Source organism: Lynx rufus, unplaced genomic scaffold (assembly GCF_022079265.1).
Source record: "Lynx rufus isolate CCGP_SWC_20201006 ecotype Redwood Valley unplaced genomic scaffold, mLynRuf1.p SCAF_14, whole genome shotgun sequence".
In the NCBI taxonomy this organism is placed as follows: Eukaryota; Metazoa; Chordata; class Mammalia; order Carnivora; family Felidae; genus Lynx; species Lynx rufus.
This window is the reverse complement of record NW_025814828.1, coordinates 6,997,015-7,021,969: the sequence shown is the minus strand read 5'-3', so window position 1 is coordinate 7,021,969 and position 24,955 is coordinate 6,997,015. Positions and strand designations below refer to the sequence as shown.

General features: G+C 55.0%; 1 protein-coding gene across 1 annotated transcript in view; it reads right to left on the bottom strand.

Annotated features, from left to right (window-relative positions):
* Positions 1-24,955, bottom strand: part of WWC3 (WWC family member 3) — a 120,079-nt gene that overhangs the window by 5,728 nt on the left and 89,396 nt on the right. Inside the window, exons 9-20 of the mRNA XM_047075877.1 lie at positions 24,252-24,494; positions 21,408-21,497; positions 20,035-20,600; positions 14,614-14,734; positions 13,518-13,592; positions 12,611-12,697; positions 11,683-11,875; positions 9,994-10,140; positions 9,511-9,662; positions 7,879-8,044; positions 4,470-4,634; positions 1,717-1,809 (exon numbers count right to left, since the gene is read on the bottom strand). Coding sequence (XP_046931833.1) covers positions 1,717-1,809; positions 4,470-4,634; positions 7,879-8,044; positions 9,511-9,662; positions 9,994-10,140; positions 11,683-11,875; positions 12,611-12,697; positions 13,518-13,592; positions 14,614-14,734; positions 20,035-20,600; positions 21,408-21,497; positions 24,252-24,494 — 2,098 coding nt within the window. The remainder of the gene's footprint in view (positions 1-1,716; positions 1,810-4,469; positions 4,635-7,878; positions 8,045-9,510; positions 9,663-9,993; positions 10,141-11,682; positions 11,876-12,610; positions 12,698-13,517; positions 13,593-14,613; positions 14,735-20,034; positions 20,601-21,407; positions 21,498-24,251; positions 24,495-24,955) is intronic.

Sequence of the window (24,955 nt, the reverse complement as noted above, 5' to 3'; positions counted from 1 at the left end):
TAGAGAGATTGCTCAAAAATAAAAAAGTCTTAAAAAATAAGTTTATGACAGGGGGCGGCTGGGTGGCTCAGTCAGTTAAACGTCCGACTCTTGATTTCGGCTCAGGACACGATCTCACCGTTCGGGAGTTTGAGCCCCAGTGCAGAACCTGCTTAAGATTCTTTCTCTCTCCTTCTAGCTCTGCCACTCCCGCCCCCGCTCACACTCTCTTGCTCTCTCTCTCTCTCAAAATAAATAAACGTTAAAAAATAAAGTTTATGACTGACCAAACCTAAATACAAGAGAAAACGGATTAAGTAAATTACAAGGGCAGCAGAAAATACAGCCACTGTAAAAAGTTGAAAAAATATACTGGACAATCTTAAATGATCCATGCTAAAAGATTGCACAGGCACACACGCAAGCTGTCAAAACCCTCCCTCCCCGTAGAAGCCTCAAGTAAGCAAACCCGCCACGTTTAAGAAAAGTCCTGACATGAAAAGTGAACTTTGTGTGTGGAGTGGAGAACGGTACTCCCCGCTCAATGGGAAGCAACCTCAGGAACGGCACTCACTGTAGCACACATCAGTGGGCATCGTTCAGTGGACTGAGGAACTGTATGCTTTCTACACCCACGTACACTATTGCGCACACGTACAGCATGCACGCATACGTACATTTAATGCAAATACACGACGTGACTTAACAAACGCAGGTTCATTTAAAAGCACTGCTGAATTCGCGGTAGAGCTCGGTTGGTTCTCCGCAGCGTCCGGAGGCATTCTGGGTCATCACGGCTTGAGGGGAGGGCGGGTGCCACTGGCTACTAGCGGATCGAGGCCAGGGAGGCAGCTCAACGGCCGCCAGCGCCCAGGGCGGCCCCCACAGCGATGACCCAGTCAAACTGCCACCAGCGTGCCGGCTGAAAAACACCGAGGGAGCTGAACTCTGTCCTGTCTTCTCGTTCCCAGTCAGCAGCTGCTCTGAGTAGAGCAACGTGGGAATGTGGGACTTACTGTTTCTTTAAAAGAATCTTAGCCTGAAAAAGATAAGGAGCTACTGGCTCACAAACTGAAGGCGGCACAACGCTGTCAACCGGCGTGATGTGGAGAAAGAACTCGGTGGGTAAAGGGAACGAAGGCGGTAGAACAGGCCTATGTGGAAGGCTCTGGGCTGAGACTCCCATTTTCTCAACTCTGTGTGTTCCCTTGTCAAAAAAGAGAAAAGGATGGTTTTTTCTCATCTAGGATGGTTGTTCGTGAATGTATCATATTTAAAAACGGAAAGATCATGAATTATCCTAGATCATGATGTTATCTTAGGACATTAAGAAATATTGGCAATGTTTTGACATTACATAGGCTTCTGAAAAATTATACCGCAGTAAATGAGGAAATAAATATATTACCTTTTAACTAACGTGACCTAAAATATTACCTTTTAAGTTTTAATTTTTTTATTGTTATTTATTTTTGAGAGAGAGAGAGTGTGTGCACGTGCACAAGTGGGGGAGGGGCGGAGAGAGAGGGGGACACAGAATCCGAAACAGGCTCCAGGTTCTGAGCTGTCAGCACAGAGCCCGACGCGGGACTCGAACTCACAAGCCATGAGATCATAACTTGAGCCGAAGTCGGACGCTCAACAGACGGAGCCACCTAAGAGCCCCCACCTTTTAACTTTTGTAACAATAACTCCCAGGGTAAGTCTAGACTCCGTATCAGTTTCCGTGACACATACCTGCTTATAGCGAAGGGTTCGTCTTTCCAAGGTGTTTCGGACAAAGGGGGACTTCCGGGGCAGGGTCGAACTGTCGCTGTCACTACGATAAAGCTGTGCCAAAAAGAAATGATGTTCAGAGACACTTCCGCAGAAATTCGATATTCATTCTCTCGGTGTACCCTGAACTGATCTCCTTTCTCCTCACAGGTACCCGAATGCGCTCACGGCTACGGGGGCTTTTTAGCAAGACTTGCGGGTTCCGTGAAGACAAAACTACACAGGAGTTTCGAGTCAAACTGAAGACAAGCGAAAACAAACTGAATACGCAAACCAACCCCCTGTCCTCCTTCATGTGCCACATCAACGAAACCACGCGAAGTTTCCAGGGTGGTAGAGTCCACAAGATTTCTGTCTCATTGATACCAACTGTGACGTGACGTCCTGTGTGACGCTCAGGAAGCCAGCACGGACTTCAGCGCCTTTGACTTTTTATCAGGCGTTCTCATTTGCTCTGTTTCTGGCTTTGGCAAGAGCTGGGAAAAAATGGCTTTCCGAGAGACTCATTCCTGGTAGTAGGACGAGCCAGCAGCCCTAACACCCGCTCTGCCAGGGAAAAGGTCTGCTTTTAAGAAGCAAAAGAAAGAACGCCTTCTTCATGGGAGCCAAGACATCTGATGGCGGGTTCGCGCTTCAGGATCCGTGTGTATCTGTGCGAAAGCCAAAGTCCTTGCCTTCGCGGCCTTATCTTCCATGCCAATTGACCCAGAAGACTCAGGAAATGCCGTGGCACACCAGTGTACGTGCCTCCCCGCCCCATCATCACAAACATACAAAAACAAAGAGACCTCTAAAAGCATCACTTGTAAATGCACGCTTTTATGCAGGGCGCAGAACACGGCACCAGAGTTGGAAACCTCTCTCTGGGGAAACAAAGACTGCCTCCTTTACCTCCCTGCCCTGCTCACTGAGCAGACTCGAACCCACTCTGCAGTGGTTCGGCCTAAGGTGAGGAAGGGACATGAGGGTAGCCTTCTGTTTCGTGCCTCCAGGTGTCTGGTTAAGCATCAGCCCCCACAGGGCTGCGGCCTGATGGGGTGGGAGTGTCCGGGCCTGACCTTGCGCGACCCAGGGCAGCCGCGATCGGACGCCTCGCTTCTGTGGGGAGACGCACAGCAGGTCTGGCAAATGGCACAGGAGCAGCTTGGGCCACATAGCCCCAACCCCCTGCTGTTCACTGCCCCCCCCCCATAGGATAAAGGATTAACTTTTCCCCAAGAAAGGTTTGGTCCTTGCCTAGCTCCCGGGAAGTGACCCGTGAAGCCCTGGAATGTCTTGCCTAAGCATCCCTGTTTACCTGGGGACCTCGGGCCAAACCACACAGGCTCTGCTGACAATGTGATTTATAGTGGGGGCCTTAGGCCATCAGCTTGACCTCCGGAGGGGCTGGAGACTAAGGTCAGCCATGCAGGCCATCAGCTATGCCTACGTGACCAGCCCCCCACAAACCCCTGGTTGGCAGTACTCCATGCCTGCGGCCTCTCCCGGCAGTGACCAGTGCCAAGAGCCATCCAGGCAACTGGAAGAGAACTGGGAGCTTGCACCAGGTGTCTCCTGAACGCTGCCCTATGCGCCTCTTCCCCCTGCCGACCTTGGTCTCTATGCTTTCATTGTAATAAACCACAATCACGCGTGTAACGGCTTTGCCGAGTTCGGAGTCCTAGCAAGTTCCTGAACCTGAGCATGGGCTCGGGGACCCCTGGACCACGCTTCCAGGCCTGAGCCTGATTCTCTCGTACGACTGAACTTTGCTTTTGCCCAAATGGAGCCAACTCCTTGGCGGTCCCCTGCAACCGAAGGAGCTTTACCTCCACGAGCCCAATTCAGAGGTGGGAAGGGTCCAAGTTCTCCTCAACCCAAACAGTTGCATCAGGCCACTGTGTCATGACTATTTACCCTTCAAATTCCCTTCTCTTTCCTATTCCGTGCTGTTACTGTCACACCGCCACTGTTCGCCAACCCCCAACACGCTGTCCTATCTTCAAGGACCACAGCGGATTGGCTCTCCCCCTCTACCTACCTCGGGGCTCTCCATATCAGAATCATATGTGGGCTTCCCCAAGCCTGATGCCCAGGCCCCACCATGGCCAATGATGAATCTTGGGAACCCGGGCACTAGCATTTTGTGAAGCCCTCCCACCTGCCCAACACCTCCACCCCCCACCATTGCCAACATGACTTGACCGCACGGCCAGCCAAGGTTGAGAAGCACCCAGCATCTCCCGCCATCACCCTCGGGGGGAGAATTTACATGCTAGGGGGGGTCAGAACCCTGCCTCAGTGTCCAGAGTCTTCAAGGTTGCCATCCTCCCCGGGACCCCGCTACAGCTACACTTTAAGACCTCCAACCATTCAGTGGCCCGACTTCCCAATCTCAATACAATTCGGGATACTCCCTGTTCCAACCTGTCATTCCTTAGGCCGATGTGGAACTGATTGGCCCTGCTTCCCGGGTACCACGAGCTGGTGTGCATACAGACTGAAAATCTGGGGAGGAATGTATTAGAATCTCGAACAGATGCAGAGTCACATATGCATGGGTGAGGGGAGACGAAGCCACAATACTGATTTTCCATCCATACACGCGTTGGTGCTCATCACTGGTATGCGTGGGAACACGTGTGTCTTTTAGCATAAACAGTGAAAATAACACAGACAAAGGGGGTGGGGGGAAGAAAACAGTCCAGACAGGTGGCAACGGAATTTCAACTTACTCTGCAAACATACTGGCTTCGTGCTCCGGGGGAGAAGGTCTGCGAACGGACAATTGTGCTACTCCGGACAAAAGGCGACCCACGGGCCCTGCGGCCGGGCCTCTCCTTCGGAAGACTCGCGACTTCTTCTGGGAAGACATCTTCTGTGTTGGTTTCTTTATCAACCTAGACAGTAGCTCATCGTTACCATGACTTTTTCTAGAACACGAACAATAAGCTTCACATGAACCGTCCCGGCCTTCTGCCTTTGGAGTTCTAACTGGCATTTGATACTTACGTCCAAAACAACTTCTGCTAATTTCTCCCCCTAATACACACCTCTCCACCTCCTCTGAGAACCCCTACCTTCTGATGGTTCATGCAAAAAACAAAACAAAAAACAAAACAAAAAAAACCCAACTTCCTGTCATCCTGGACTCTGCTCTCTTTCGTACACACCATATCTGTTCCAAGATCAAATCCTACAGGCTCCAGGTTTACGAGGAAGCACGTTTTGACCGCTTGTCATCAACCTTCCATTTGGGTCACCAGCATCTCGCGCCCGATCAGCACAGTGGGTTTCTCACCGGTCTCCCCCTCTTCCAGATCTCCCTCCCCTCCCCCATCTCTTCTCAACACAGTCACCAGGGAGACGCCAGTGAGGCCGAAGTTAGATCTGGCAATTTCCCTCCTAGCCACACGCTCAAGTGAACTGAAAACAGGTGTTCAAACAACTACTTGTACACGAACATTCAAAGCCACGTTATCCAAACAGCCGAAGGTGAAAACAGCCCACCTGTCCATGCACGGAGGGGAGTTCCCAGAATGGGCAAGTTCCCGGGCAGGAAGTAGACTGCTGGCGGCCAGGGGCTGGGGAGGGGGGCTGGCAAGTGAGTCTCATAGGCACGCGGTTTTACTTTGGGGTGATGGAAGCGTTCTGGAACTAGGCAGAGTGGTAGTTGCCTGCACTGCCGACATACTAAATGCCCCTGAACCACTCGCTTTGAAATAGTTCATTTTCTGTCAATTACATGTCAAGAAATTATTTTATTCCATTTATTATTTATTTATTTATTTATTTTGAGAGGGAGAGAGAGAGAGCGTGCATGAGTTGGGGAGGGGCAGAGAGACGGAGAGAGAGAGAATCATGGGGCTCGAACTCACAAACCGTGAGATCATGACCTGAGCCAAAATCGGGAGTCGGAAACTTAACCGACTGAGCCACCCGGGTGCCCCCCCCCAAATTATTTTAGACAAAGGAAAATCAACGAGAAACCTTACGTCAGATCAGGTCAATCCTGGGCCCCAAACCACCCACCACTTTCCCAATCATCTCAGAGGAAAGGGAGGGTCCCGAGTGGGCCCTGTGTGATCCGGTCCTTCTACTTTTCTCTGTCCTCGGCTCTGACGACCCCCTGCCCCACACCGGCCTCACTGCTGTTTTCTCAGCCCCCCACCCCCGCCCGTGGGCCTGCACATGCAGCTCCCTGTACCTGAATGCTGTTCCCCGGCCCCGCACACGGCTCTGGAGACTCCTTTCTCAAGGCCTCCGCTCAAAAACTCCCTTCTCGGTGAGGCTTCCGTGACCTTTCATTCTTTTTTATCGTGAAAACCACATAAAATCTACCACCTTAACCATTTTTCAGCGTACAGATCAACAGTGTTAAATATAGTCACACTGTTGTGACACAGGGCTCTAGAACTTTTTCATCTTCCCAGACTGCCACTGTCCCCATTAAACGACAACTCCCCATCCTCCCGCCCCCTAGCCCCTGGCCACCACCTCCGTGCTTCCTGTCCGTAGGAATCTGACCGCTCTGGGGACCTCCTGTACGTGCAATCATTCGGTGTTCGCCCTCCTGTGGCTGCCTTATTTCACTTAGCGCGACGTCTTTAGGGTTCGCCTCTGTGGCAGCGTGGAAGGAGGATCTCCTTCCTTTCTGAGGCTGAATGACATCCCGCTGGGTGGCTATGCGGCGTTCGCCTTATCCACCCACCTGCCGGTGGACACAGGGGTGACTTCTACCTGTAGGCTACCACGAATAACGCTGTTAGGAACCTGGCCGTGCCAGTATCTCCTGCAGGCCCTAGTGTTTGGATACACATCCAGAAACGGCACCACTGGATCACACGGCAGCTCTGTTAAGCTTCTCAGGAAGTTCTGTATTGTTACCCGTAGAGGCTGCACCGTTTCACAATCCCGACCTTTCTGAGATGTAAACGCAAATCCCTGAGATACACTCGCAGCCCCCGTGACTCTCTCAAGCGGCGAGCACCCTCGTACTGTACGGAGTTACCCCGCTGCCCGCCTCCCCCTCGAGGCACTATTTCCTCCACGGCCGCGTGTGCAACGCCTCGTGCCTCCCCGCGTGCACGTGGAGAGACGGTGCAAACGCGGTGAGGGACGGGCAGCTAGGGAACGCGGGTGCGAGGCAGGCGGGCGTTCGTTCTACTATCCCGGCAAGTCGTCTGTAGATGTGAAGTATTTCAAAATGCAAATCGGGGCCTGGGGATGACGACAACCCACCAAACCAGCCCGCCACGGCCCCCTCCCCGTTTGAGCCGAAGCTTTCAAGGGTCTTGAGAAGCTGCCCGACGGCCATTACTGGCAGCCTAGCCCGAGGCCACCCGGTTGGGGCCGCGTGGGCCGCGCCTGGGGAAACTGAGGCAGGCGGGTTCCACTTCTCTCAGTACCTGTGCTGTGGGGGGAGAGCGGGGGCCACGCTGATAAAAAGCTTTGGGGAGTTGAACCGTTTGGGAACAAAGTCTCGACCGAGCGCTGATGCGGTGTCTCCCCACCTCTCCGGCTCCCTCAGACACATCACCGCAAGCGACCAAGATTTCTGCACTGAAGATACGGCCGCGAGCACAGCTAAGATCGGGTGAACAGAAGGGGCAAAGGGACACTTCACAGTTCGTCACGCCACCGACGGAGAAAAAAGACCATGAGTGTCCAAAACCCCGGGGACTCACAAAACATCCTGAGCCCCGAAGATGGGAACGGGTCATCGCCCCACAGCACGGAGGGGTACAAACCTACCAGGTTTCGCCGTAGCCGTCCTTTCGTTTTACTTGAGAGCTGACGGTACCCGCTGGGCCCATGTGACTCTGTTTCCAGACCTAGGCCCTCATTTCTCTCCCTCGGCTCCCAGTGAAATACCACCTTGGCCTTGGCCCCCCCCACCCCATCCAGCAGCACGGCCCACGTTACACCACACCCTCCCCACAGCCCCGGTCGCGGGCAAGCCACACCGCCCTACTCTCGCGTATGAGTCTGTCGGCCCCAGTGTCTTCTCGCCCACCCCCGCACCGACTCCCTCGGTTTCCCATGGAGGATGTGGGCCCTCCCGCTCGTCGTCCAGGGCGGTGCCTGGGACGGTGCGGCAGGACCTCGGGGGGCCGCACAGATCCCTCACCCTCTTCCACTGACCTTACGAGATGGAGGCTGAAACTTCTCGGGGCTGTAAGGGTCTGCCTGGCCGGCAAACGTGTGTCCGCGGATGGGGTCGGCGCCGACGCAACAGGGCTCGGGGTGCGGGGGGCTGGTCTGGGCGCAGCTGCTGCAGCCGCTGTCCACCGAGTCGGCCTGCCAGCTCCTGAAGGCAGACATCGCGAAAGCCCAGACAGGTGTGTCAACGCCGTCTTCCTTCCCTCCGCCTTTTCTTCCCCAACATGGCCTTCCCTGTCCGCCCCCCTCTTCTGTTCTTTCTCAGGAATTCCCAACTGAACTTGACTCGCATGGAGCGGAACGGATGCTCACAGCTCCCCAGGATCTTGTTTTTGTTTTTCATTTTGTGGATCCTTCCCTAGCCTCCCCAGCTCACGCACAGAACGTTCTGCGTAACCTCCATTCAATTTGGTAAAACCCCTTGGCAGAGGTGTGGCGTCGGAAAAATAAAGTATATCGTTTCTGACAAAACTGGAAAGACGAAACGTGCATGAAGGGGCTGAGTCCCCCGCCGCACTCAGAGCACGGCAGCAAGACCCACGCGCCTTCCGGTGGTCGGAGAGGTGCTTCCTCAAGAAGTGAACGGGCTTTTCTGGTTTAGAGGGAGGACGACGTGACAAGGACTTTCAGTGAGGAGGTCTGTCTGTCTTTATCACCCAATGGCAGCTGCCGAAGATGCCAGAATCCTGAACCCTCTCTCCCAGGCCCTCCCAGCTTCCCGAGGGTCCCTGAATACACTGCTCCCCCCACTGCCGTGCACTTTCCCTCCCTAAAATCGATTCCTAAAATCAATTCAGGGAAAGCTATCGGGAAGAAGCAGGAAGCTTTGGAAATAGAGGATGCTCTTCACGGAGAAACAGGCAAATAAAGCAATACAAAAGCGCCTCCAGAAAGGACCAGACAGAAATCCATTCACTCGAAGAGCCTGTCCGTCTGAATTATGCCTCTAACCGCAGAGCGGTCTCTACCGAGTCAAGGGTTCACCAAGAGGCTGCTTGAGGTGCGATGCGAAGGGACAGTGCATGACTCCCCGGGGGTGAAATGCCCAGAACAGGCCAATCCACGGGGACAGCAAGGAGATGAGCGGTGGCCAGGGGCCAGGGTAAGAGGACAGCGCGACTGCTCTAACGAGAGAGGGGTTTCTTTCTGATGTGATGAATAAAGTGCCCGGAAATCAACTGTGGCGAAGGTGGCACAACTCTGTGACTCTCCCAGTCACCGCGGACTCGTTCACCTGAAACGGTGAACCGCGTGGGAGGGAGATCATAAGCCGAAAAAGCTGCTTAAATACAACGGAAAGGGACCTTATACCAGTCCCGGCAGAGCAGAATACTTGTAGCCATTCACAGCCGCTCTCTTTCGGGGACACTCCACAACACGAGGAGAGGGTGAAAAGCCTGCGCGGGGAGCTGGGGACAGGGGTCAAGGTACCGCCTCCTATGGCGCTGCACGAAAGTCCCCGTGAGCATCCCGGCCGTCGGGCGGCACGGAGTGTGCGCCCGGCACGTTCCACCGAGGCATGGGTGAGAAGAGCCTCTTGCCCCGGGGCCCTCTACCGGGGCGGCGGCTGCCCGGCGCCGGGCTCCGTGCGCCCGGTGCGCGGAAGGGCCCTACCTCTCGGACACGGCCTCGGCCAGCTCCTCCTTCCGCTCCATCTCGAGGATCTCGTCCTCCGTGTACTCCAGCTTCACACGCTCCTCGGCCAGCTCACGCTCCACGGCCTGCAGCTGGGCAGTGGTCCTGGCCAGCAGCGCCGTCACCGCGTCCTGGGGGGAGGGGGTGGGGGGGACAGGGCGCACCTGAGCCGCAGCTGGCTGCGTGTCGCCGGGACCTAGCCTGGCCGGCCCGAGCGGCTCCGAGGGCTCGATTTTAAAGCCACCAACGTGTGGCGCACAGTCACCAGCTCGTCCGCGTTAAACCCGCCGTCACGCATGGCCACAGCTACGGAAACCTACTTCCGTGCCGTCCCCTGACACTGCCTCTCGGCGCCACTACGTTCCGACGCCAAGCGTGCACAGACGCTCGTGAGGGGTGGACCCGCGTGACGGCGGGTGCGGGCGGCAGGAGAGCGGTGGCGCCACGGGCGGGCACACGTACCGTCTTCCCGGCGACGGCCAGCGCAGGGTCCCTGGCGGCAGCCCCCGGCCCGGGCGGCCCGCAGCTGCCGAACACCTGCACCGCGTACCAGCGCAGCTGCATCTCGCCGGACCCGTCGTAGTCGGCCAAGTTGATCTGAGCGATGCCCTGCACCAGTGTTAACAAGCAGAACGGGCAGTGAGTGATTTCGCCTTGACAGCCAAGGGGGATCTTGTAAGACATCGAGGTCGCCCTCCAATCTTAACCGGAAAGACGGAATGTTTTCATTGCTATTCGAAGGACTGCAGGAAAACGGAAGTGGTCGCGCAGGATCTGATTGAGGGAGGCTCCTCGACGGCTGGTTCAGCCCGCGGAGAAAGTGCCAGAAGGGGGCCGGGGGCAGAGAATGGGCAACGTGGAGTGGTGGGTGGGGCTCAGGGTCTGCCAACTGATGAGCCGCTGATTCAGGGATTTGTGAAACAAGAGAGGGCTGGCTGACCGCCACAATCTAGTTCTACTGCTGAGGGGTGACACCAAGGAGAACAATTCCGATCTGTGAAAGAAGCCACCCGGGCTGCCGAGTCGTGGCCCAGGCAGCACGTGGCTGGGGGTACTGAACGCAAGCTGCTGGCGCTTAGTTCCCGAGACACCAGATAAAAGATAGGATAGCCAGGAAATGTGAACTTCAAGTAAACAATGCATTCTTTTAAAGCATAAGTATATCCCAAGTGTTGCACGGGACACTATACTCAAAAAAGAACCCATAGTTTATTTGAAATTCACATTTCGTGAACCATGCTATATTTTAATTTTTTAAAAAGTGCTTTAGGGGCGCCTGGGTGGCTCAGTCGGTTAAGCAACTGACTTCGGCTCAGGTCATGAACTCACAGTCTGTGAGTTCGAGCCCCGCATCGGGCTCTGTGCTGACAGCTCGGAGCCCGGAGCCTGCTTCGGATTCTGTGTCTCCCTCTCTCTCTGCCCCTCCCCCACTTGTGCTCTGTCTCTCTCTCTCTCTCAAAAATAAATAACTAAAAAAAATTTTTAAGGTGCTTTATTTAAGTTTATTTCTTTTGAGAGCGAGAGTGGGCGTGCACACGTGCTGGCATATGCGTACACGAGCAGGGGAGGGGCAGAGGGGGGGGGGGGAGAGAGACAAGCCCAAGCAGACCCCAAGCTGGCAGCACACAGCCCGACACAGAGCTCAGTCTCGCGAACCGTGAAATCATGACCTGAGCCGAAATCAAGAGCTGGAGCTTAACCGACTAAGCTGCCCAGGCGTCCCCATCCTCCATTTTTATTTGCTCAGTTTCTCAACCGTACTTCGTTCCCTCAACTGAAAATGGGAGCAACAGAGCAGTTTTGCAAGTATTAGTTGAGATGACATAGTTGAAGTACGGCACACCTGGCGAGACCAATGGTTTTGTGTCCTCGCGTGCGCTCCCAGGTACAGGCATCACGTGAGGGGACGACACTTTCTAAGCAGCCCACCACAGGTGAAACGAAGGAGGGGAGAGAGGGAAGGAGCGAGCTGGAAGGAAGGAGGGGATGGAGAGACAGAGACAAAGAAGAGAGAGAGGCAGGCAGAAAGACAAGAGGAGAAGGGGCAGGAGCGAGACCGAGACCGATGGGAACACGGGGGAAGGAAGGAGGGAGGCGGGGAGGGGAGCCGAAAGGAAATGGGGGGGTGTGGGGGGGAGGGGAGGGACATACCAGCAGTTCTTCCTGCAGCTGCTGATTCACTGAACACACATATAATTGAAGTGACTTCAACGTCAACATGCTTGAATGCACAGGGATTCTGAAAATTTCATTAAATACCAGGGGGGCCTGGAATCCCAGAGCCTTAGAGCAGTAAGTGTTTGGTGTGCCGGAGTCGATCGGTGGCAAATAGACTCGGATGTGTCTGGAACCAGGAAGCGGGAGGAAAAAACAGAGAGGTAACACTTACTGACAGATCTGTGCGACTGAATCCACGAACCACACGCATGGAAACACACGTAGGTCTCCCTGTTCGGATGCCCACGGGCCGAGTTTTGAAGTCTTTCGGAAAAGGTCCTTTTCTCAACTAAGAGTAAGCCCAAAGAATTTACGTACCCCTGGAGACTACGGGGAAAACACGCGTAAAGAGAAAGGCTTAAAAGTCAGTGCCTGGTAAGTGGGACCCATCTCCGGCTGCGGAGCTCACAGAGGTAGCGCCTTCCAGCGGCAACAACGCGTCTTACCTTCTCCTTTGCGCAGACAAGGGCCCCCGGGGCCCAGGGAGAAGGCTTTCTGTTCCCCTCGTGGGATCGGAGAGCTGAGCGCCACATCACCCAGCTCCCACACCAGGATGCACATTTTAAACCAAAACACTGCCGCTGGCCACTTTCTCAGCATCACCGCGGCACATGACCAGCCCGGCCCGGCTCCCTCAACTTCGTCTGCCTCAGGTCACGACGACTGTCTCTAAAACTTACGATCCTTTGGGTTTCAGACCTTTCCCGGTATTTTCTTAGGAATACGCTTTGGAACTCAGGTTCCAAAGCTGCCTCTTCCCTCCCGAAGCCGCCGAGCAGAACCGGTCGGCGAGCGGGGCTGGCGAGGCGGCCAGGAGCGCGCCCCCCGAAAGGAAACGCTGCCGGCCAGGTAGCCTACTTACACTTTGCAGTCCTCCTTCATGACCAGCCCCGCAAAATTCTTTAGTTGGAACACATTCACGAGAAGACATTCGCTGGCAGTGTCGAGCCTAGAAAACAAAACGCGAGTTCGTTGAGTGCACATCCCCCACGGTGGAAACTTCCTTCGGACCGACCACAGTGGCGGCCCTCGACTGAGGGCGGTTTTGCACCCCCCGCCCCCCGCCCCCAGACGTGTGCAAAGTCGGGAGACGTCTTACTGTCGTGACCGGGTGCGGGGCGGGGGTGGGGGGGATGTTATGTGTCAGCGGCACCTGGGGAGCGGGGACCAGGTTCCCGTGCCACACCCTCCAGCGCCCAGGTCGGCCCCCACGGCAAAGAACGACCCAGTCCCGGACGGCCACAGCGCCGGCACTGAGAAACACCCGGCCCGATGACGGGGGTGAGCCAAGGAAGTCGTGGGCATGCACGCCTCCCGCCTTGCTAGTCGCAACACCGCTGGTTACCGCTCTCCCTGAAACGGGGACTGGGACCCAAAGGCTCCGCGTTGCGGCCCACCCGGCTTCTGGCTGCGGGCACGAGGGGCTGGGCCTCCCCCTCCGTGCCGCAGCGGACACGGGCAGCTCCAGGCGGAGCGTGCGCTCGCTCCCCGGGGCTCTCCGGGCCCCCCGCTTATGGCCCCTGGCCCCCAGCTCCACGAGGGGACATCCCAGCTGTGACTCTCGGCACTGGAGGCCAGCGACGGAGCGGCTCAACCCCAACCCTCCGTCCCGCCACCTCCGTCCCCTCAGCCGAGACGCCGAAGCAGGCTGGGGGTGTCCAGGCTGGGGGCGGCACCCGGACCACGGTCCGGGCCCGCCCGGCCTGGAAGTGTGAGTCGCTGGATGGGCCCCGCGCTACAGATCATCACTAGGAGTCTCCTATACTCACAAGAATCCAACGTGGATCTGGGGCCCTTCGTTACCACAAGCGTCTCCATGTGCAGACTCCTCGGTATCTTCACTCCTGAACAAACCGGAAGTCACAGGGTTATTCCGCCGGGAACCGATCAGCGCCGCTTTGGCGGAAGCCCTCTCGTGTCAGGGGCGCTTCTCACCGAGGAGAGCTTTCTTAAGTTGCGACATAAACAAATTCTTTAAGTGACTGCACGGTCATGGGCCCTGGGGACCTGCCATGCCCTATCGCAGTGGGGACCTGCCTACAAAGGGTTGTTGTTTTTGAGAAAATAACTTGGGATGTCTTTCAAAACCACATGTGGTATTCAGGGCAAAGCTCAAAAGTAACTTTTAAAAAACTTGCGATAAGTGAAATGTCTGACAGACACCTGAAAGGAAACAATGACATCAAACATATCAAATCAAAATAAAGTCCGGAATCCCCAAAGGTGTCCTGTCACTTTCCTTCAGCTTAAGAAGGAAGGGAAGGAGGGAGAACATTCACTTCTAACGAATGCCTTTCTAGAAAAGCGGGTGTCTCTTGTACACGGGTTCTCCTGTTCCAGCTCTCATGGGCTTAAGCCTGAAACTGGCCAGGGCCAAACAGGAGGAAGTCGTCCTCGAACCACGGAAGGAGGGCCAACCTCCAGACGCCACACAGAAGTCAGAGGAGTTTTCTTTGTGGCTCGCTAAGGCCCAACCTATCAAAGATGAGAGAAGCCAGGCAAAGATTCTAGCCCTGGAGATACACGCAAAGTTTCAATATGTGGAAGTCTCAGTGTGTACACGCGTCGTGCTTAACAGTGACACTGTGGACGGGACGCCTGGGCGGCTCAGCCGGTTAAGCGCCCAACTTCGGCTCAGGTCGAGATCTCACGGCTCGTGGGTTCGAGCCCCGTGTCGGGCTCTGTGCTGACAGCTCGGAGCCTGGAGCCTGCTTCGGATTCTGTGTCTCCCTCTTTCTCTCTCTGCCCCTCCCCTGCTCACGCGCTCTCTCTCTCTCTCTCTCAAAAATAAATAAACAAAAAAAATTAACGACAAAAACAGTAACACTGTGGAAGGGCTGCTGAGGGAGAAGATCGGCTTCTAACCTTTTGGTTGGAGGCTCAAATACTCCGCTATCGCTCGCCAGTGAATAATCGGACAGGCATGCAGACACATGGCGTGCTCTCCTCTCCAACCTCGTGGCACTGTCCTCTCGAAGAGTCACCGCTACAAACAAGAGACACACCGGGGGTCAGGAGGGGACAGCATGGGAGGCCAGGGACCATGATGCCAAGAAAGGAACACTCTGAGTCAGCGCACATATGAGATTGCTGAGCGTTCCAGAGACACGCCATTATACAGACATGCACATCATATACATGCATATGTTTAAATATGCTGCACTTCATTTTTCCTTTGATATTGAAAATTTGCAGGAACAGGCTTCTGGTTACTTCTTGAAAAGCTCTTTAAACAGTCACAGATGTCTTTTCACCTCCTTAACCAGCACACAGAACAGAAGATGACAGGGGGACACCCCTTCGTATCACACTTGGAGAAAAGACCGTCATACCTGAAAGACCGGGCAAGAGACGTTACCCCGAATGTGGACAGCAGCTGTCCTCCTAAATGTATCTGAGCAGGGGACAGGGGCATTTTTCATTTCCTTCCTTATCCGGCATGGTTCCTTCCCACATTTTATACACTAAACACACACTCTATATTTTATCATCAGAAAAAAAATTTTTTTAATTATCCAAACAAACCCTAACTAAACGCGGTGACTTTCAGGACACGGCTGACCCCAGACATGGCCTTGGCAACAACCCCTCTCACTGCGGTGTCTTCGGCAGCCCCGGGGCCAGATCGGCGTCCCAAATGGCTTTTCTGGGGCAAGCAAGCCACCCTGACGAGGCAGGTTCTTTTTGCCTCGTATCTATTGTAATCAAGAGCCCAACACGGCCTCGGACATTCTTCCTTCCGGCATTTCATCGACTGCCTCTGCCCCGTCCCTCGCAGCGACAAGGCCCTTTCCACCAAGCCAAGCAAAGAGGGCATTCAGTCTTCCCACGCCACGTGGGAGTGTGCACACGCGAGCGTCAGCGCTCCCCGGGGAGGCAGACGTGGTTAGAGCCCGGGTGCAAACGCAGAGCCCCCAACGGAGCACCACGCCTCGTGACACCTCTGCACACACTGCACGTCCCTCCAGCCCGTGCGGCTTCTCTTCGGCCGCCTGAGCTCCGAACGTGAACATCTAGGCACCTGTGCACCCCGTACAGGGGGATACGTCCAGTCCACCGATGACCAGCTTTCGTCTCAACCAAATTATTCACGTACCAATTAAATCCAAACGCGTTAAAGAGCCTACAGACAGACAGGGCCGTGGTCTTCGGGCTCACGATCTGAACTGCAGACAAAAGCCGTCCTTCCAGAGGTCTGCAATGCCAGGCCTGGGCGACTACAGGCTCCTCCCCGGTCGGGGACCGAGGCCGGCTCCATTCTGGGGTGGCCGGAGGCACCGACTCTCAAAGTCCAGCTCTTCCGGTCGCCCCCGCCACAGGGGAGGCCCCAAAGTCCCCAGCTTGGAATTGCGGACGGAACCCCGGTTTGGTGCCCTGACCCCCAGCAGACGGAACTGCTCCCTATCTCCGTCCCCAGCCTGGACACCCAGCACGGCTCCTAGACATGGCTTTGCGTTCCGTCCAGGACATAACTAACACCAGGCAGTGACCCCGAGCACTTCCAGGTAACCCGACGGTACAGCTCTAACAAAATTTCTCCCTCGTTGCAATGGCAGTCGATGAGGAGAAAAAGGAAATGAAGGAATGAATCCTCAGTGATCCCAGGCTTCGTCACCACATTCACGGAGCAACTGGCAATGGGAAGCAGTTGCCAGAATGAAGTATGGTGAGCCGTTGCCCCGGGTGAGAAAAAGCGCACAGCAGACCCCACGTTACGTGCCCAGCCACCTGCTCTCAGCCTTCAAGGCAACCGGCTGGACCACCGGGGGCAATGGCAATGAGGCAAGGAGGAAACAACCTTCCACACGTTCACCTTAGGAATCTCTGACCTTTCCATCATGAAAGACAGACAGACAGACACTGAGACCCGAGGACATCAACACTGCTTGACGAAAAGAAAATATAATGAAAATCACATTTGGGGCAAAGCTGGCATACTAAAACAATGTAAGCCACTAACGTCCGGGGAAAAATACAGAGGAATGAATACTTAAAGCATTTAGAAAAGTTCTTAGACGACTTCAATAGCCATGATAAATACTAATGTTGAAATAATAATTAATAATAATAATAATAGTAACTGTGGAGCTACATAAAAGTACAACTATAAGATACGCCCTTTGTGGCCACGCTCCTACCATCGTACATACATTGATTCATTGCACAAAGATGTGCCTACTGCCTGACCAACAAGGTGAAGAATTCCAAGGTCACTTACAGCGAGTGTGTCTGGCGAGCCGCATGAGAAAAGAGATAAAAAAAAAAAAGCATAAAGTGAAAAAACTGCAGAATTTAAGCCAACAATTTTCAACAGAGTATAAGTATTCATAATAAAAACGCCAGTAAATGGGTGAACAAAATCAAGGTTTTCCCAGATTTAGATTAGCAAATACTAATGGGAAATGAAAATAGGAAAAGATTTCAAAATCTGACATATTTGGCTTTTTTAAAGATTTTGTTTTTAAGTCATCTCTACACCCAACGTGGGGTTCGAACTCATGACCCCAAGATCAAGAGTCGCATGTTCCACTGACTGAGCCGGCCGGGCACCCCGGCACATTTGCTTTTTAAAATCCAAGGAAGACAGGGGTACCAGGGTGGCTCAGTCGGTTGAGTGTCCAACTCTTGATTTCAGAGCAGGTCGTGATCCCAGAGTCATGGGGTCGAGCCCTGCACTGGGCTCCGTGCAGAGCGTGGAGCCTGTTTGGGATTCTCTCCTCTCTCTCCCTCTCCCCCACTTGTGATCTCTCTGAAAAAAAAAAAAAAAATTTTAACCCAAAGAAGATAAAAAGATAAAAGTACAGTAAAAATATTTAAAATGTTACAGATTACAGTCTATCTTCCCACTCCCCGGTCCCATGTTTTGCCTCCTCAGGCAAAACACATTTAAACACATTTCTTCCATTTAAAACACAATGGAAGAAATTATTCCTAGGGCTTGCTTTGTAAGTTTGGGCAATTTAGAATTTTATCTTACTAAGATTTTATCTTTCTAAAACTTGCTGGAGGTCAAACTCAGACTGTTTTGTTCCTAGGGAAACTAGAAAGTCAGAGGGAACCGCATGATGGCAGGGAGGCATCATAAACGAGGGCTGGGCTAAAATAAGGAAGGTACAGAGGTCCTTGCCAACTGTACAAAGCTACGATGACTTTGGGCTCAAGCGTTCCCACACGCATCAAGAGAGGCCAGAAGTCACCCTGTGTCCATGCCTGAAGCTCGTTACCCAACCCAGCCTTCTGGGAGCACCCACCAGGACCAATTCATTCACTGAGCTAATTATTTCTAAAGACCGGAGTCAACTGACAGTGTCATGTAAGAATCTACCACGAGGTGGCGGTATCTGAACGTGGCGCAAGCAAATACCTCCCCCGCTAAGGAGTCTGAACCATTATGATGTCAGCCAGAGTGGGAAGAAAAATAAAGAAATCAGGATCAGAAAGTCAGTCAGCTCTTCTCCATCTCATCCCGTCTTTCCCTCGGGCCTCGTGTGGATTTTCTGCCTAACAAGACTACTTTTGCATCTCAACCTTTATAAAGACAGGCTGGTATGGGAGGCAAGGCACTGAGAGCGGTGAGCTTAACGACAGATGTGCAATCCGGTCCTTGTTTTGTGTTTTCTTTTTTGAATCAAAGGAGTAAGCACGGAGCACGGAACCTGTGACTATAAAGAGCAAAGTGAATGAAGGTCACCTGCATATGTGAATTACCGAAACAATATACCCGGGGGTATGAAAGGTGTGTCTGCAAACACAGAGAAGGCACCAAAGTAACAGATGCCGGAAAGCCACCGGGCTGCCTGAGGACCTCACAGGTCCCTGGTTACGCACGCAGGTGCTAACCGGGAAGATTACTATATCACGCACATAATAACCCGTGTGGTTGTATCGATAAAACTCAGGGTAACAGAATGGTGGAGAATGCAAGAGCCCATCAAGACCGCCTCGTTCAAGGGCAGGGAAGCCAAGATTCAGCCAAGTCCAGGGATGCACTCAAGGTCACACAGCTAACCAGTCAACAGGGCAGGGAACAGAATCTGGGCCTCTAAGCTGCGAGTCTGAAGCCGTTCCCCCCAAAACAACCTGGTTCCGTGTTCGCGTTCTATTTCTGCCCCCTGCTGCTGAACTACTCAACGGTACACACCCAGGGTTTCTCAGCGTCGGCACTACCGACATCGTGGCGGATCATTCTCGGAGGTGGGGGGGTGGGGGCGGTGGACTGTGCTGTGCACTGGAGGATGCTGAACCGCATCCCTGGCTTCTGGCCGCCAGATACCGGCAGCACCTCCCTACCACCACCTCGGCTGTGACAACCAAAAACATGTCTCCGGCCACTGACAGGTACCTTCCAGGGTTCAAAAACTCCCCTGGTTGAGATCCGGTAAGCTATACAAACACCTAGCGTTTGCTTAAATGGAACGTCTAAAACCTTTCTGCCATGTAAAGAAAAGTTCGGGAACTTCAGGAATGAGACCTGGTTCTCGATCCTCTGTGAAACCCAAAGAAGTTAATCTTGCGGGAGGGTTGGCTCAAAGAGGCGCACGGGGTCAAGAAGAGGAAGGCTGGAGCCCAGGCCCTGCTTCGGGCACAAGCCATCAGCTGGAATATTCTGTAGAACGGCAGTCCAGTTCCCCACACGGGCTACGAGCGGACGGGCCCTGGCGCCAAGCAGAAGCCGAATGAACTCGGACTAGACGGACCCAGTTCGTGCGCCTCGATTTGAAGACTACCAGAAAAATCGATTCGGTGGAAATGACCGATGCTGACCGGCACGTCTTTTGAAATGACACCAATTCTTTTCGATCCCACGTCTGATAAATTACATCTTTGAAAACCGTAAGGCCAAAGAAGAAGAGACGGAGTCAGAGGGACAAAGGAAGGGGGATCTGTGCTGGGCTACAACCCCACTGCTGCTCCTAGGCCGCACACGCCCCGGAGAACTCACGGAGGCCCCGGTACCTCTGTAGCAGCCTCTGAGTGTGGAAGGCTGTGGCTCTTCCCGTCCTTTCCCACAGGCAAGCGCATTCTGAGAACGAGCCAGACGCCCGGGAAAGGCGCCTTTGCCATTTGAACGATGTCTCCGGGACACAGACACGAGGCCCGGCTAGGAGAGCACACGGACGGCAGGTGCGCGCCTCCTGGCCCTACCAACGGTCTGGAATTGAGAGCTCGCTATGGAATCGGAGAGCCGGCGGGCTGGCTTCAGTGCCACCGCACGCGATCTCTTCCCCGATTCGGAAACGCTTCTCCCCCCCCCCGCCCCCCCCCACAGGGCTCATCAATACTTACTTGCTCCCACGGGAGCGGCAGCCGCTTGGGGTCCTCGCTCGCGAGGTCCTTCCCCGTCCCCGGGGAAGCCGTGCGGCTGGAGGGACGCCGTGCCCTGCGAGTCTTCGTCCCCCAAAGCCGAGGCCTGAGCCCGCAGTCTGTCGAGCGCGCCCAGGCCGGGCACCTCGAGACTGTCCCCCAGCTGGGCCAGGGGCGAGTCGCGCGAGGCCGGGAGGAAGGGCGTGTCCAAGGGTGAGCTTGGGGGCGACAGAGAGGACAGGGAGGAGCGCGAGGACAGCGACGCCAAGGACTGCGGCGTGTCCAGGGAGCGCCTCTGCCTGTGGAAGCCCGAGGGGCCCGGGGGCTCGAAGAAGGGGGCGTCTCGTCCCAGGGAGTCGAAGGGGATGAGGTCGAAGCGCAGGAGCTGGCCGCACTCGGCGTCCGGCCTCTCGTACTGCGGGAGGCCGTAGATGTCCGTGAAGCTGACGGAGCTCAGGGAACCGCGGCTGGAGGCAAGCGAGCCCCGGCTGGAGGCCAGGGACCCGCGGCTGCTCCCCGAAGACACGGTCAGGGTGCTGGCAGACAGGCTGAAAGGACAGACACCCCGTGCTGTGAGACAAGCAGCCTGCACACCCCGGCTGGAGCCCCACCGTCCTCCGCTGCGAAGCTGAACGTCTGGTCTGTTCTAGAGGGAACGAAACCCTGCCCAAGGCTCCCGTGAACCAGAGCGGGTCTTTAGCCTCTTGCGAGCATTTAGAAGGCGACTTCGTTAATATTCCCTTTGTTTCTTTCGAATATCAGCAGAGAGCAGCAGTTAGCATCAGAGACTCACGCCCGAGTCCCCGGTCCAGCTCAGACGCAGAGTAGCTGGGTCCGCTGGGTCAAGCTGTCTGCCCTCTCGGAACCCCCTACTTTCTCACTGGGGGCTGGGAAATAATTCCTGCTCCCTCGTGACATTTTTAGGAGTAACTGAGGAAATACTACATAGATAACCCTTACATTATGCTTCACGATACGGTAAGTACTCGAAAGCAGAAGCTATTACTAAGCATCCAAAGCTTACTTTACAAATAGTCATATCATTAAAAAAAAAACAACATAAAAATATCCATGCGCATATGGAGATGAATATACACGCTTCGGAAGCGGTGGGTTAAATTACAAAACCGACGGACGAATTTGACTTCAGACTCGTCATTCTGCAGCCAAGTCCGGTTCTCCTCATATTCCCTGAATCACACATTAGCAGCCTCTCTGAAAAATACAACGAAGCTGCTTTTCTACCCTGTGTTTACAACCGCTTCCGGTTCCAAGTTCTGGTACGAGAAAAACAAGCCAGAGGGAATGATGACGTTCACGGACGCGTCGTTCTAACGTGACAGTAAGTTACCCACCTTTTTAACTGGGACTGGAGATAGGACGCTAGGCGGGTAGCCTCTTCTAGCTGCATAAGCAGACAGTTTCTTTTTTCCTGAAGGAGAATCCTGTAGGTAAGAAAACGGTCCATTGGTGGATTTTTCAGAGACAGAGTGAGTGTATTTTCCCAACAAGAAATTCAACTGTGAATTCCCCGCGCTCCCAAAGATTTAGGTTTGAGAGACTAAATTCTAAAAAACCACATCCAGGTCACAAACACCAGGAAAACACAGACTGGTTTTGTCTTGCTTGAAAACGTACCCCCAGCACCCTGAGCAGTGCCTGATACACTGTAGGAGCTCAGCAGGTGCGTGGCCGGGTGGACGGACGGACGGGTGGACGGATGGGTGAGTGGGGGGGGGGCATATGGATAGGGGGAAGGGGTGGGGGGGTGAGTGGGGGATGGGGTGGGCAGGCACAGAACAGACAGAAAGGATGAGGGGCTAGACTAGAAAATGGACCAAATGCAGAACACGCAGTAATCTACTGGAATTTCTTAGAACAAACCCGGGTCCCTCATTTAAGGCCTCTCCAGGCAAAAATGCATACAATTCTAAAATCTACAGAATTAAAAGATTAGACACAAACAAAACAAAACAGCAACTGTCACAGGGTTGGAGACAATTTTTCTCCTCTTTCCGCTTTTTCTACTTTATTATTTCTGAGATGAACTTTTTCCACTACACTAAGCCCACTGCCTAGAATAGAGCCTGACACGTACAGGCACTCAACAGTCACCGAATGAATGTATGAATATGTTTGCCTCAGAACAAAACAGTCCTTGTTTACAAATCAAACGATGGCATTGTAGCATGGGACCAAGTAGGCACCCTTAAAACAGCTGCTCTGTCCTTCGACAGGGGAAAGGATTTATGCCGTCCCAATCCCCAGTGACACTCACGACCCCGGCACCAAGTTCCTACCTGACAATGAGGACACGGAGGCCGAGACGGGCAAAGACTGGCCAAGCAGCGGGCACATCTCAGCCCTAAGACGCCAACGTCGGTCACTCTGGCCCAGCTCCACACCGGCTCTCTCTCACACCCCTCAGCCTATTCGCAGGGAGAGCCTCCTACCTCGGGGGCCCACACTTCCGGTTCCAGCACGCATCAAGTGGAGGGAGGCATGCGGAGAAACAGGCCTGCCTCCACCAGGCCCACGCTTCACTGCTGCAGGCGCCCTCGAGGGGCACACGGCCGCAGAGAATGTTCCCGAAGTGTTCGGTGCGAAAGCGCTGCCGGCACAAGGGTGTGCCGTCCTCGCCCAGGGCCGTGTAGTGGCACCCGTGGACGGCTCTCTCCTGGGCTGGTCCCACAAGAGCCTCCCTCAGCCGGATGAGCTTGGCTGAGCCAGTCCCGGACCTAGGCATCGAGGGGAACGGTGGCTCCATGGGGCTCCGTGGATTTGTACCCTGGGACCACAGCACTCACGTGTGCCAGGGTTTCCACACGGCGAGGGCAAATATGGTCAGGGGTGCATGGATGTGGGGTGTGGAGAAGCAGGTGGCATTTGGGGGACCGGATCCACCCCCCTAAGAGAGAACCAACCCAGTGAGCGCCCAGGCCCCCCTAGCCAGAACACGCACAACAGAATACCAAGGGTAGAGAGGAAGGTAACGTTGAAGCAGAAGAGTCTGGAAGCACAAGGGCACGGATGAACACTTCAGTTCCATAATCCCTTCTCAGACTCGAAATCAACTCCGTGTTTACTCTGAGTGAAGTGACGGGCCACGCTAGCATCTTAAGCTAACCAGAACACATCCCGCCTGTTGCTAGGAGCTGGGCTCTCCGAACACCAGCACCGCCTGCCAACACTGACATCGGCCACTAATGTCACCACACAGACCTCAGCAAAAAACGATCACTATCCGAGCATCGATAACCCCCAACACAGAGAACGGGCTAACGGGATGAACTGACAGTTCTAAGGGCCTCCGTACAGATGAAATCATTCAGCTGACTGCTGAATCCACGTCGGCAATGCTCACGTAGATGCAGCGTACTGTCCTCTTAACACGCTGAAGTTGAAGGTCCACTAGATCATCAGACAGGGTGGGCTCGCCAAAGCTCAGCTGACGCCCTCAGATACCCATCCGACAGCCCCGAAACGTGGAGGTCAGACCCAGCGTCTGGCGCGGCCCGTGGTCACACGCGCCAGACGGAAACCAGCAGACCCCCACACACCCCAAAGCGCCGAGCACCGAGGACACGGGACGCTGTGCTGGCCTCACCAGCCAAGAGCCCAGGACAGACCGAGGAGAGGGACGTTTGGGCACGGACACACGCCAGGCTGCCGGCTTCCTGCCGCAGCAGAGAGAGCGGGCTTTCCTGGGGGCCAATCAAGGTCGCAGATGAAAGGAAGAGGTGGCTGGCCCCAACGCCCACAATGGAGGAACGCGGGCTTCCCCTCCGTGCCGGCGCCCGCCTCCCGCCCTCCCGCCGGCGAGCCCACACCCGTCCAGGCTGCCGTCCCGCGGACCGGAGGAAAGCACCCCCGTACCGGGAAGGGGTGCGGTCTAAGCGGGCGGCTTCCCTCGCTCCATCCCCTTCTCCATCCCCTCCTGCTTCTGTCCAGGAGCCAGGAAGCTCGGGAGCCCTGGGCAGAGCCGGGACCTCCTACAGAAGGGAAGGCGTGCGCTCCCCGCGCCTTCTCCCTTCGCTCTACTTGGCGAGGAGACACGCCAGGCGGTAGACGCCTCGAGCGCCAACGGCAACCGGCACCGATCTCGAGTCACGTGCCAGCTCTCCGAGTCAGCTCTTCCGGCTGGTTCTGCACTAGCAGCCGGGTCCCCCCTGCCCCCGACCCCGGGGGGGCCGGCGCACCTTTCCGTGGCGCCCTGCACGGACGTGGCCCGCGCGCGCTGGATCTCCTCCTCCAGGCGCCTCCGCTCCTCCTCCAGCCGGGCCACGTCTTCCGCCGGCCTCCGCTGCTGAACGATGAGCTGCAGCTCCTGAAGCAGGGCCTCTTTCTCCTTGATGAGCTGCAGCCGGTCCCTGTCGGCCTCGGCCAAACCCGGCCAGGACTCGTTGTCAAGCTGGGCCAGCTGCTGCTGGATGGTCGACACCCTGCAAGAGACGGGCCCAGAAAAATCCATGAAGTCAAAATGTCACCTTCCCACGTTCTCGGCACCATCACGCGGATTCTAGAAGCTCACCCTGCTCAGTACATACTGAAGTCAGCGCACCAAGTGAACCTTCAGTGACAGAAATAAAGCGTTTGGAAACGAGGAGTGATAAGAATGACGCGTAGGTCTTTTGCACAACGTCCCCGGGTCTAGACTGGGGACGGCAGTGAGCAAATCGTGCTTGTCGTAGACAAATGACAGAAAGGCTGGCGTCCTCCACGTACCCGTGCACTGTGCTGTCTCAGGTGCACGGTTTCCCACATGGCACTGTCGCAGAGCAGGATGGAACCGGCTCCTTTCTCCCCATCCCCCGTCATCAGTAGCTAAACACTGCGCCGGGTACGTGAGACATGCTTCTGGCTTCCCGCCTCGTGTGCCGTGCCTGACCACCAACGCCACGTA